Genomic DNA, 15,036 nt, shown 5'->3' with positions numbered 1-15,036 from the left:
GAGAGATAAAATGTAATAAGACAATTTCAGAGGTGTTCATTTGAAAAAAAAATTGTTTCAAGAATGGCTTAATTAATACTGTAATATATGTACAATACAGGACTTTTTTGACATTGCCAACCTGTAAATTAATTTTAGAGCAAGTAATAAACACAAAATTGATTGTTAGAGTTGCGTATTGTGCCTTTTTCCTTTACCACTATTTGTTTAATAATTTTAATGGAACTGGAACCGGAACCGGAAAATTTCTCACGATTCCCAACCCTATTCGTAACGGAGCGGTGAAGAGCAAAGCGAGTGTTTTAATTAATTCCTATTTTAAAGTTAAGCTTCCATAGGCATTCTGAAAACGTGCCAGACTGTGAATGACTGTGCGGCTGTACTCATTTTACTTTCGGTTTAGAATTAGCGCCAATTCGGAGGCGGGTTGCATGAATTGTGGGTTCATTAGCCTATTATTCTTTATGAAAAACAAAACAGTACAACAATGACAAACTCACTTAAATAGGCGCTTTTACATTTAGCTTCGAAACCAAAACTTCCGCGATCATCTTGTCAGTCAGCTCTTCACTATTGCGATAAATAAATCTGACTCCTGCTGCGTTTGTGCTGCGACACTCATTTGGCTCACACTGTATTGAGCAGACACGTTCAGTTTTTAATTGTAGTGTCTGTTCTCCAAAGCCCCGTTTCCACCGAAATTAACCGGAACAATTTGTCGCCGGGTTTTTAAACTCCATTGTTGATTTGAATAGCAAACAACTCTTACTGCGCGAACCGCAACAGACTTTTAGTTTGAAATAAAATGCTGCGTGAGCTCAACCAATCAGCATGTTCAGCGCCCAAGTCCCACCCCTAAAAGTTCCTGATGTTTGAAAAAGTACTACCTCGCGAGCAGGGCCGAAAGATTTACCAGGAACTTTAGTTCTTGGAGAAAGTTCCCACGGTGGAAACACGGCTTAACTGAACTAAATTATATTATTACTATAAAAATCAAAACGACGGTGGGGGCGCTGCCACGGTGGGCAAGTGAGGAAACCGGTGTTTCGCCTGAACACCGGTAACACCGACTATCGCAGCAAGCCTACTCGAGGTATGCTGGTTCCAAAAACAAGTCTAGGAGGAAGTTCAGACAACTCAGAGTATGTTCCCGGTTAACACACAAGACATTTTCAACAGAACGACGAATCGATGATTCACCATGGAAACAGACGCTAAGAAAAAGCGTGCCATTCTACTTCCTTCTTCTTTTGTTTAATGGTGATTTACATACTTGGTGCACATCGCCACCTATTTGGTGGTTATACAATAATTTTTTCAATCTCTTCGTTTAATAAGTAATCTTTATTCACTGAGAATTTGGATTACATTGTTTGTTTGATGCAGATCCATGTGTGAGATGACAAAATAAATAATAAACATTTGAATTGAATTAACTTTTAACACTAGAACCGCCACCGGGTAAAATTTACCCATGGCTGTTTTTCAAATGTACATTAAAATAAATTTCCAATAAAATATCCAAGTCTCCCAGTCACTGACTTTTACTAAAACAGTGTTATTTACAATCCCCTGTTGTTAAAAATTGTTTAGATAAGCAGATTTAAAAAAGGGGCATTTATATCTATAAGCGACAGCGGGTAGGGCTGCTCGATTATGGAAAAAATCATAATCACGATTATTTTGGTCAATATTGAAATCACGATTATGTAACACGATTATGTAACACGATTATTTCACATGACTTTGGGAATGTGTTGTATTTATTAAAAATACACCTTTCAACAATTCAATTGAAATTGTAACATTTGTTGTACTTTTTGAACTATTAAAATAAATAATATAACATATATTCGAATCAAAGTATAAAAGTATTCACGTAAAAATGATAACCACAAATAAATAAGATCAACAATATGGTTCGGCTATGCTTTTCATGTACGTCTAACATTAGTTTTCAGGTACAGAAATGTATCAAATGTAAAATAACAAATAACAAACATTGCATATTTGAGTGCATAAATTAAAGATTAATCCTATTAAACTTACAAAAGCTATTCAATCAAGAGCGGTGAGTGATGTCCTTGTCTTTTGTTGTTTGACATTAAACAGACAGCAGTAAAGGCTACTGCCCCTTTAAGACCTCGCGTCTTCTTTATCGACTGTATAAAGTTCACTTAAGGCATATACAGACTATGTCTGCTAAGATACTCATCAAGATGGACATGTTGACATACGTTTTGTGTGAGTTTATCCGTTTAAGAGCAAGACTTGAAAGAGAACTCAATATTTGCGCGCTGAGAGACGTGTGCGCGCTCTCGGATGAACGCACAGAGACACATTTCCTCACAGCGCGCGCGGCTTCTCATTCTAAAGCTAAACCCTAAAGCACTAAACCCGGGTGATGACGGTGAAAACGAATGGTCATATTCGAAAATATGGCAGCACTCGCAATCTCGCATGCATTGAACAAAGTTTACAAAGAGAGAATTATTTGAAAAATATGAAGGAAAAAAAGGACGTTTACACGGCTCCCCTGCTCTCGTCAGTTTTTGTTTCTTTATTAGATTGTCATAGGTCACTCTGTTTAATTTTCAAGTGGTTAAACAAATTCGTGGTGTTCCCTTGCGTTGCAGTCACTACCATGTAGCAAATCTTAGCATGTTTCTGCTCGTCGTCTGATTCCTCGAAGCCAAACTGTTCCCAGACAACGGAGTTGGTTTTGCCTTTTTTGCTCACCAAACGCTGCTGTAACTGCCCTCCTTCTGCCATCTTTACTCGCGCCGAGTTTTTAAATTCCAGCGGATGATATGCACATCTCACGACCTGAGAGAGATTTGTGGGTTCGGGAGGGGCGGATGTGCGCGTGCGCGTTTCATTCAGAACGCAAGGCAAAATAATCGTTTTTTCTCGATTGTACTATTTTGGTGATCGTTGGGAGGCAAAATCGAAATCGAAATCGAAATTCGATTAATTGCACAGCCCTAACAGCGGGTCAAATTTACCCCTATATAATTCCTCTATTTTCGTGCTGTGTTGGAGCAACGCGTCAGCTTACTGTAACAGTAAGACAGTAACAGTCACACAACGCACGGTCAAATAAAGATGTTTTAGCCTATTTATAAATGTTCAAACTTTGTATTAATTATACATTTATGTTTTGCAATTTTGTATTGAGTATTGTTTGCTACTGTGTTGCTATTTATTCAAGTTTCCTTACAAAAAAAATCCGATATGATTGAATGAATAAAACAATTTTCATGATTATCCCAAGTTTATTGGTGTTGTTCTCTTATTTAAATTATAAATGATATAACTATACAAATGAATAATTAATTAGGTCAAACTGTGCGCTTGAATTCGTATGTTATCCTTATCGTAAGTTGTCATACATCTTATGCAGTACTGTCAATTATTATTGCTCTTCATTGTCCATTTAGGGTATTTTAGTCATTTAAATAACATGGGTTATCTTAATTTGGGATTAACGACATTTTATTATAATATTACACCACCCAAATATGTATTTATTTCCTTCTAATTCTCGTCGTCATTGCAGGCTGGTTTAGCCTATAGTCACCAAAAAAGTGATTAGTGTATCTGCTTAAAATAGCATAAAACAACAGGACAAAAACATAGTTGATGACTAAAAATAAAAATTTCATGACTCTATACATTACTTTGTGAAGACAGTGGCATAATACAGTGACATATGTTTTTTTGCCGTATCAATACAGTAATAATCTGCATGGGTAAATTTTACCCGCTGACAGTTTTAGGTATACAGCGACCCCTGGCGGTTCTAGTGTTAAACATGACCTTTTTTATTCTAATTCTTTAGAATTGATATATAATATTGTGTATTATATAACTAAATTTGGTTATATTAATAACTATATTAATTATATAATGCACATCTGAATACCTCTAAAGCAAACTAACCCTGGCCTGGAACATAACCTGCCCCAGAGCCGGTTATGTTCAGAGAGTGAGTTGCTATGACTACTTGCATATCCTGAAAATGACTGGAATTAGGAATTACTGGAATTATTAGTACAAGCCTGATGTAGCGCACTCTGTCTGAATGATGGCCAAAACTTTATGAAGTCTTATGAAGTTTATTGTAAAGCACACAAAATATGACGTGTCTGTTTTCAGAAAATCACTGTAAGAGCTGAATAAAACACAGCACAAGAAGTGCGCATTAAAGTTTATCCATAAACGCTCTCTCTCCCTTGCATTATCATCAGCACAGCGAATTACACAAAAACACTGCTTAGAAATAACAGTAAACAAATATATACAGACCGGTAACTTCTGTCAATAAACTGGTTACTTTTTATCTATAAAACAACTCCGATAAACTGTAATAAAGTGTGTGCTCTCCCTTTATATCTCCCTTGTATAAAAATGTATGCTCACCATTAGGGTTGGGAATCGTGAGAAATTTTCCGGTTCCGGTTCCGGTTTCGGTTCCGCCTAACGATTCCGGTTCCGATTCCGGTTCCATTAAAGTTATTACACAAATAGTGGTAAAGGAAAAAGGCACAATACGCAATTCAAACAATCCATTTTGTGTTTATTACTTGCTCTAAAATTAATTTACAGGTTGGCAATGTCAAAAAAGTCCTGTACTGTACATATATTACAGTATTAATTAAGCCATTCTTGCAACACATTGTTTTTCAAATGAACACCTCTGAAATTGTCTTATTACATTTTATCTCTCTGTCTCTGAATAAAACCAAGTTATAAATTATATTTATTAGTTATATTTATTAATTAGTTGTATATTAATTTAATAGTAATTCAGTTATTCAGTGAACTTGTAAATAATAAATTGCAATTCAGCATTACAAAGGTAATTGTGCCTAAACGCTTACCTAAACCATGGTGACTCAACGGTTGACATACATATATATATATATATATATATATATATATATATATATATATATATATATATATATATATATATATATATATATATATATATATATATATATATATATATATATATATATATATATATATATATATATATATATATATATATATATATATATATATATATATATATATATATATATATATGTCAACCGTTGAGTCACCATGGTTTAGGTAAGCGTTTAGGCACAATTACCTTTGTAATGCTGAATTGCAATTTATTATTTACAAGTTCACTGAATAACTTAATTACTATTAAATGAATATACAACTAATTCATATTATATATACATATATATATAAAGGCCTTTCACTATAAATCTGGTATAAGCCCTGTGGCACTCTGTGCTGTAGCAAATGTTTTGTCAAATTGCTAGTGCAGCCTCCTTTGCATGTTATTAACTTTTCACATTTTGCTTCATTATCATTCATTCTTTGGAAATTAATCCATACTTGTGACTTTCTCTTCGCCATGCTGGTGGTCAACGAGGAAATATCTGACGCAAAACCGTAAATGTGTAGCGCGAGGGCTTTCAGTGCTGAACTGCGTTGCACTCCTGGAAGCGGCAGGAAACGTCATTAATATTCATGATGAGGTGAGCCAGGGTTGCCAGGTTTTCACAACAAAACCCGCACAATTGCACAATCGCTTCAACCCGCGGACATGAAACACAGCTCGCGGCAACAGTGGAAAACGGGAAAGCGGGAAAACCACGGACTTGGCAACACTGGCTGTCACTCGCTATGAAAGGATACGCTTCCAGCGCTTCGCACACACATTGCACCAGAACCGTTTTCGGAACCGAAACTTAGGAATTTCGCGCGGTTCTGGTATTTTTCAAAAATCATTTTCGGTTCTGAATAAGAACCGGTTCTCGGTTCCCAACCCTACTCACCATACGTCATAGCAATGAGTAAAACCATGACAATTCACAGACATTTTTATATATATTTACTCAGCCCTAAAATATTGGCTAGACATTGTAAGTGCAATCTTAAAAATGACTTTATCCACATCACAAACGGATAAAAATGCCATGGAAATTCATTGATGAAAAGGTGTGGGAACCCTGTGCTGTAATCCTGTGAACCTTCGCAAGTATCAGGGGCGGCTAATTGAAAAACAGCTCTCAGTCTTGTTGTGTCCTGTATGTTTGTGTGTTTGAATGACAAGGGAATATGGGTGGGTGGAAATGACTTGGTGAAGAAGTGTGGGAGTGTGTAAATAATTCCTCTTTGCTTTATTTCCATAGAGGATAATGCAGGTGTTCCATTATTCATGTCTGCCTGGTATTAGTGCACACTCCTTGAGTGTGCGTGCACATTGTATTTGTTTGACTATTATAATTACACGCTCACTTTTGCTGTGTGTATGTGTTTGTGACACAGAGAACATTGGTAAGGCCAGATAAGGCTGCAACAAGGGTGTTGTTTATGCGTTTTTGGAGTGTATTCCAAATGTGTTCTGAAGCGATTCATTGTATTCATAAAAATGGCTCTGAATCTTTATTGCATGATTTATCTTCCTTCTCCGTCCGTCTCTCTCTTGCGCAAACACATGCAATATTTTTCTCTCCACTTCGTATTCTCCTTGTTTATACTCTCTGCATCATCTTGTGGGCTTCAGTTGTCCTGTATATACAGGGAGTGCAGAATTATTAGGCACGTTGATTTTTCGTTGATTTTCTGGAAGAATTCATCTTCCAGAATCTGGCAGTACGTTTTGGGAGTTCATTTTAGTCCATCCTGAAGTCCGTTTTGCAGAGATGGACTAAAAATTAACTCCCAAAACGTACTGCCAGATTCTGGAAGATGAATTCTTCAAACAGTGGTACTAGAGGATGTGGTGCTGGTCCTTCAAGAGTCACTCTCAACCTATCTGTCCATAAAGCCTATAAAAAAACCTTCTTCATGTATTTTACAACACTTCAGCTTGTGATTCTTATCTAGTGGGGGTCATTTTTTAGGATTCTTTACCTAACTGAAGTCTCTGAGATCCTGACACCTTGCACTTCTGGAGACTCCAGGTAGGTTGCAGCTTTGGAAAATGGTGGCGCTGGAGACTAAAGGGTTCCTGATGGTTTCACCCTTAATTCTTCACCTTAATTCTTAATTCTTTTGCAGTTAACAGGTGTCTTTTCTTCACCACCTGTTTTTGTCAGATCCTGCTGACCCAACGAGCATTTCACTGTCCAATGGTCATGCCTTAACTGCAATGTCTAGTATTGCATTAGTATTGCATCCTTCTCATGGGCATTTAATACTTTTTGACTTTTCAGTCTGAGTTAAATCTCTTTTTTGGCTCAATTTATCTGTAAAAGAAAACATGCCTAATAATTCTGCACACCTGAATATAAGGTGATTTTCATTTCCAGCCTTCATGAACAATTATATATCACTTATACATTATTAAATTCTAAATCAATAGTAGTTATTAGGATTACTGTGGTTTGGAATTGGTCAAATGTGCCTGGAAAAAAAATATGATCAGAAAATCAACGTGCCTAATAATTCTGCACTCCCTGTATTTGTGTAGGGCATATATTATGCAACAGGGGAGATGTGTCAAACATTATCTTACTGCTCTAGATATATTGGCTTGGCAATAGTGGCAGGCAGGACTGCTTTATTCAAACAGGGATTAATGTGAAAATATTAGGGTGTTCAAACCGAACCGAAAAACCGCGATACACCACCCACGGTTCGAACCGCGATACTCTCATGTCGTACCGAACGCGCCCCGCCCCCTGCTGCCCCAGCCCAGCTTTCATTTCACCTTATGACATTAGATTAAATAGTAATTAGTACACTTTTAACAACTAATAAGAGCTGTATTTTTAATAAATATTATTATAGTAATATTATTTACTAAGTATACACTAACTTTTGTCTTCCAAGTGCATGTCACGTCACTTGGGCGATCGCTCATGGTGGAAGGGCAAAGAGAGCCAGTTTGCCCATTTAGCTCCAGGTTGGCTAAATGCAACCTTGGAGTCCCAGCAACATCGCCATTTTTGTAGCTTGTTACAAAATAAAAAAAAACATCAGAAAACCACTTTCCTTATACTTTATACTGTGCTCGTAGCGCACACTCTATCGCGCCCTATCACAGCATATATTATAAGCGCAAGAGAAACGCAACGTTACGATGTCAATTTGTAATTCATGAAATAAAAGTAAAGTACCAATAAATCACGTAACTGGTTCGACGTGTGTTAGCTGGGAAGGATTGGCGTGCAATTATGATGTGCATTCTGTTTATCAGGAGCAGTTTTCATGTTTCATTAATAGTTCATTATGTATTGTGTATTCGCCATGGTTGTTTCCATAACCACAAAATGCCACTTTATTTTCACTTTATTTTTAAATTATTGTGGTGGCTACTTTATAGTATTAACAAAAACTTTTTTCTTATCAGTGCCCAAGAGACTCAAATAACTGTTGTTATTTATCGTTCAGGCAAGTGTTATACATCAATATGATCTGTTAAGTTTAAAAAAAAAAAATTTGTGTACAGTCACAATAAAAACAATGTTTTGCTTTTTGCTAAATAAAGAAAACAAACATGATGCGCGATCTGCAGCCTCTCTGTCAAAGATGTTCATTCAGATAGTCTTCAGAAAAGGAACTCTAGCTTAGTGAATACTTGTCTCACAAACATGAGACATGTCTAAAGAAATGCTGAAATGTCAGGTTTTAAACAATGTAAACCAAATCAAAAACAAATATTCTGTGTTTATGTAATCTGTTTGAAAAGTGATAGATGTCAGTCACCCACGAGTCACTTCATTATCCGCTAATGCGACCACGCCCACCGAGCACGTGCTCTTATTTAAATACTGATGATCCAGAGTCGACGCCCACACATCAACTCATACAAACACATCTAGTGAAGCGCTGTAACGTTACTTCAGCTACATCGTTTTGAGCTACATCTTATAGGCATATTTATTCATCAGTATTGGTCATATTCATACAATTAAATGTGTTTGTTAAGTAGTCTACAGTGGGACATTACTTGTGTGTGTCATAGGGCTGTACGATTAATCGAAAAATAACCGAAACCGACATTCAGAACCTCTAACCAACGTATTTTTCCCATGTCGGTTATTTCGGTTTTCACGTGACTCCGCCCCGTCAGTCACATCAAGTGCAGTTTGAAGGCACACAGAGAGATGCAGGAGCAGTTATCTGTGTTTATAGCTATACCAGAATCACTATAGTAACTGCATGTTTTACACAGTTTATACAGGTCAGTTAATTGCTGTTCTTATAGCCTACGCGCTGACACACACACACACACACACACACACACACAGATGGCGCGCAAGCCCCGAAGCCGCTTTCACTTTCGTGCTCATAAAGTTTGTCAAGTAAATGCGTTTAAAGGCTTGCCAGTTTCAACATTTAAAGCGATTGTGAACTATTCAACAACAACAATACGGACAACTTCTCCGCTTCTTTCTGTGACACAGAGAGCCGAGCCGTGTCGCGTCTCTGAAAACGCGCGCGCCCTGAAGGCAGACCTCTGTCACCTGCGTCCTCACAAAGCTTGTCATTTGTATGTGGTTTAAGCTCTGCCAGCAGGGGCGCCGCTAGCAATTTTTGGTCCTATGAAAGAATATGATGTTGGGCCCCCTACCGCACCAACCTAGCTATCCTAAATCTTTGTCTGCAATTTAATAATACTGACCAATTAAGCTCCGCTCGCTCAACCCAGAATGCCCTAATTGGTTGAGGAAACATTGATTAAAATTAAGATACAATTTATACAAAACTAAATTCACTTTAAAGAAAGTCTTTCTACAAAACAAAACTTAAAGGGTTAGTTCACCCAAAAATGAAAATTCTGTCATTAATTACTCACCCTCATGTCGTTGACACCCGTAAGACCTCCGTTCATATTCGGAACACAAATAAAGATATTTTTGTTGAAAGCTGATGGCTGAGAAAGGCTTCAGATAGGCCTCCATTGGCATTCAGTACATTTATACTCCCAAGACCCATAAAAGGCACTTAAAACGTCGTTACAAAGTCCATCTCACCACAGTGGCTCTACAATAATTTTTCGATGCGACGACAATAGTTTTTGTGCGCAAAAAAAATCAAAATAACACCTTTATCCAACTTGTTATTGTCTTCCGTGTGTGCCTCCACGACGCATGCGCGAGAATATGACGTAGCGCCAGCGTTCGGGAATCCATGAAATGCACACTTAAGCCCCATTTTGAGAACAACGCAGAGACCTAAAGCACGATCAATGTAGAATTCAACAGCTTAGACACGCGCGTCTTCCTCTGCTTGTAAACAAATCGCTTCTGGGTCATGTGTCCGAACGCTGGATCTGTGTAATAATCGTTCATTAATCGTAATCGAGGTCAAATGTTCAATTAATCGAGGTTTTTATTTTTGGTCAAATCGTTACAGCCCTAGTGTGTCATCAATTTTTATGAAATAAATGTGGTTTTTTTTACATTATGGTAAAATGAGTAGATTATTTCTGACTAGTCTACAGTGCAGACATTTATTTCATTTGAGTTAACTCAGGTATGCTAACTACTCTAAAGAAAACGTGAGGCCAATGTATAAAGTTAAATTATTGATGTTGTTATTATTAAGTTAAAAGTGAATCTAGTGTTGTTATTATTGCTTGTGCACGCCATGAACCATGACTCCACAGCGAACCGAATCGAACCGCGGCTCCAAAACCGTGACACGAACCGAACAGAACACCCCTAGAAAATATACAGCAGGACGTGTATTAGTCAAGCCTAGATGAGGAAGAACTTGTCTTGGAACTATCCATTTTTATAATATTTGTTTTATTGTTTTGATTCTTACATAATGCAAAGCTGTTTTTACACTCATGTCAGACATAATCATTTGTTTTTATCATTCTAATTGTATCTTTTGGTCTGCATCCATCAGACTCCAGTAATATAATATATATTATATTTGGTTATATATATATATATATATATATATATATATATATATATATATAAACAAACAAACAAACAATTCTGACAAAATGCAAATATTATGGCGAATGTAGACTGTTGAGGTTGCTATGATAAAGTATTTTGCTTATACCACCCAGCATTAATCTCTTGGGCTTTTCCCAGTCAGACAGAACAAGTTTCTCGTAGTTCACGAAGATCACAGGATTTAGTCATGGTAATTCCAGTCATGTAGTCAGACGCTGATTCATTAAATAGTCTATGATAATTCCTCTTTTCACTTTGTCCCGGGACTTAACTTCAAGGGCAGTGAGGACCTGGAGGTTGTCATGGTTATCTTTATTTATGTGTGTTGTTTTTTTCCCTCTATTTCTGGCCAAAAGCAGTAAACATAATGCCAGTCTTTCTCCCCTTGTTTCCACACCAACTGCTTCCCTTACACGCACACGCGCACACACACGCACACACACACACACGCACACACGCACACACGCACACACACACACACACACACACACGCACACACACACACACACACACACACACACACACACACACACACACACACACACACACACACCACTCTTCAGTGAGAATGAAAACACTCACTCGTTCCCTAAATGTGCCCCATCCCCTCCCATAAGACCCCCCTGTGGCAGTCTGTGTACCTCCTCCCCCCATTTCCTCATCACAGTACCTTCATCAACCCCTATTTACCCTTCACAAAGGCCTGATGGGGAATTCACCATCCTCAAAGGTGGAGGAGGGGTTTACACAGACTCATCTTTTTTAGACAATGTGACTGAAATGAGACACTGTGGGTTTCATCGTGCATTTTGCTTAAATTTCTGACATTTACTCGCTAAATATTGATGCTGATTGATGGTCTACTACAGTACTGGTCAAAATGTTTGTTTTACTGTCTCTTATGCTCAGCAGGGCTGCATTTATTATCCAAAATAATTGTTTTGATATTGTTACAATGTAAAAGAAATGTTTTCTATTTTAATGTTCTCTTTTTTTGATGGCAAAGCTGAATTTTCAGCAGCCTTTCCTTCAGTCTTCAGTGTCACATGATCCTTCAGAAATCAAAAACAGCTTTTTTTATTAGAATTTTTTGTAACAATGTAAAAGTCTTAACTGTCACTTTTGGTCAATTTATACAGTGTAAAAAAAAATCAGGTCTCCAATTGAAAATTTTCTAGTGACCGATCACATCAACATTTTTCAGTTGGCCAAATTGAATTTCTGTGAATTGATGCAATTTAATTAAATTAAAATTCAAGAAATTCAATTTGGGCAACTAAAAAATTTAGATGTGATCGGTCACTAGAAAATTTTCAACTGGAGACCTGATTTTTGTTTTACAGTATAGCATCCTTCTGAATACAATTAAACCTTAGTGACCCCAAACTTTTCTAAGGTAGTATATTGGCCAACGGATAAATTATGACATTTTAAATATGGTACACAATTAAATAAAAATTATTCTTAGTCTCGTTTGTGAATTTGTCATTACATTTTATTATATAGCTGTATTTAATTTATATTGTATTACTCAGAATTAACTGTTTCGATGGCAACACTATTAACAGCATAATTAACTGGTGTAGTTTCAGTAATCATAAATAGTCAATGATATTATTAAACAGAATAATAATAATAATAAATAATAAGTTTCACTGCTGATGCCACTACTATATTGAGTTTTTCCAGGTGACGCTGCAGTAAAAGTCGGAGCTCTCACACAAATCAAAGTTTACAAGTTGTAATTAAAAGTTCTACGAGGACGTAAACACTTTTTTACAAGTTGTAATGTTGTAATTACGGTAATTTCAACATGCTGTGAAAAGCCCTTTATGCTAATAGAGTACTGGATGGGTCAAGTTGGACAGAATTGCACATTGATAAACTATTGGTCCAGCCATAATATTTACAGGCCTTATAATTTCAAATGAACATAATAACATAACATAATTCAATTCTTTGTTGTGATTTCTTCTGACTAGTTTCTCTCACACAGTGGATGAATGCAGCTACTGGAATTGTAGGTAGATTGGTTGACTTATTAGTCTTAGCATTAATAATAGATGGGGGTGAAGCAGATGGCTTAGGATGTCCCACCACCCACAGGATGAAAGAGACCGTGTTGAATGTAACCGAGAGAGACAGACAATGCAAGAAACAAGGATGGTGATGCAGCAAATATAGACTCTGGGCTGCTTGCTATAGCTGTCCTACTTTCTCCATCCCCTTCAGAGCCAAGAGGAGGATGGGATAAGACATGGTGTGTGTATATCAGTGTGTCGTTGTCGAATAATTGTACTGCCCTATCAGTTGTCATATAGTCACTGCTTAAAATCCATAGATTCCTGTCTGTGTGAATGTTTTCAACCCAGTTAAGACCATTTTCAGTGCCATAAATGAGATCATGCTCCTTTAACTATGGTGTGTATGTAGTTCTAAGCATCGGCGGAGCAACATGCTACCTTGTGCCCCCATTAAAGGCTGTGGGACTAAAATAGCTCCGGATCTATCAACTGGAACTCTAAGTTATTTGACAGTGTGTTGCAATCAGAAATGAGTTGACCTCTGTGTTATCAGTGTATTGCATTGTCTGTGTTCGGAAAACATCTCAGGAGGTCATGATGACTTCAATGTACTTCATTGTACATTAGCAGACAAGGTCACAGGTAGTACTAATGGGAGCTTTAACATAATGGCTCCCTGAGATTTTCATGTTTGTACTGTGTATGTTAAGATTGTAGTAGGATTGTATTTTATTAATAATGGTTTAAAGGTCAACATTATGCACCTTTTTATATATTTTTTTCCCCTTTGAAGTAAAGTTATAAGGTTAGTCAAGGTTTTTTGCACCATCATTTCCTATTTAATTCTTCATGACCCCTCTGCCTTTGAATTCTTGTACCTGTGAACAATATAAGTCGACACTATTATGACTAAAAGTTTGCTAAGAAGTATTTCCTACCAAAGCAACTGGTAAGCATATCAATAGCAGACTAAAAAAAAAAGGAAACAAAATATCAATAGCAGACTGGTGGGAGTGGTCGTGGACGGCAACATGCCCAGTGCATAATGGGTGTTGGAGTTTTCTTACCTATTTGGCAAAAGGCAAGACAACAGCCTTTTTTGCTGTTTTCTCTAGTTTAAAAGGGTATTTGATATTCCATTTTACTTTGAAAAACAGTGAAACAGGGAAATCAATGAGGAAAATATGTTGGACGTTGATTGATTTTATCCAGTAGGAGTTGATAAAATTATTTCTCATAATTCGTAACTCCTTTAGTTTTTGTAAAAAAAACTGAATCAACAGCATTGATTTTGCATAACCCATTTTACTTGCATAATCGGACTTATTTCACTGTGAAATAATGAGGAATAAGGGAAAAAAAATGTTTTTGAAGATATTTTTTTTTTGTCCATTTAGGTGTTGATTGAATCATGCAAAAAATATGCATGGGTAATTTGTACACAGTAAGACAAAAAACATGCATCAGGACATGGAGTTAATTTGGAATTCATGATGACTTTGAATTGATGTAGATTTTATATATGTAAATATGGTTGGTCATTTGTCAAAGTTCAGATATCATAGCAGTGACACTTTCTGAACAACTCAGAGAATTTTAGTTTCCATATGTGGACTGATAAGGGAGCTTTGTGTTATGAATGGCGTATGAGATCAAACTCTTATTTCAAATGAACAAGAAAAAAAATCAGTTTTGCCTCCAATGTTTCTTTTAACAAAGAAACTCATATTTCATATTGTTTCTCTGTTTCAGTCGCTCATCTTCCTGGGCTGTGTAGCAGCAGCTGGGCTTGGTGTGAATCTGCTGTGCCTGGCCATCTACCTGAGCTGCCTGTGCTGCTGTCGGAAGGATGAGGAGGAAGAGGAAAGTAAGAAATCCAACTCTTGCTGTGTCACTTGGGCTGCTGTTGCTGCCGGACTCATCTGCTGGTACGTACCACCCACTGTTCTCACTCTGAGAGGATAAACCCGCTCAAGATGCAGGCGGATTAGTTAAACACTCAAGTGTACGTGTAAGAAATATATGGGAGAATGAAGTGGTTATTTGTTCATCGTGGTTATTTCAAACGTTCTGTCTCT

General features: G+C 36.9%; 1 protein-coding gene across 4 annotated transcripts in view; it reads left to right on the top strand.

Moving 5' to 3' along the window:
• Positions 1-15,036, top strand: part of ttyh2 (tweety family member 2) — a 99,699-nt gene that overhangs the window by 22,437 nt on the left and 62,226 nt on the right. For all 4 annotated transcript variants that reach the window (XM_079801393.1, XM_079801392.1, XM_079801391.1 and 1 more), the window contains exon 2: positions 14,711-14,886. In XM_079801393.1, coding sequence (XP_079657519.1) covers positions 14,711-14,886 — 176 coding nt within the window. The remainder of the gene's footprint in view (positions 1-14,710; positions 14,887-15,036) is intronic.

The sequence above is a fragment of the Gobio gobio genome, assembly GCF_949357685.1.
Source record: "Gobio gobio genome assembly, chromosome: 20".
In the NCBI taxonomy this organism is placed as follows: Eukaryota; Metazoa; Chordata; class Actinopteri; order Cypriniformes; family Gobionidae; genus Gobio; species Gobio gobio.
This window is presented reverse-complemented; position numbering and strand designations above follow the sequence as displayed.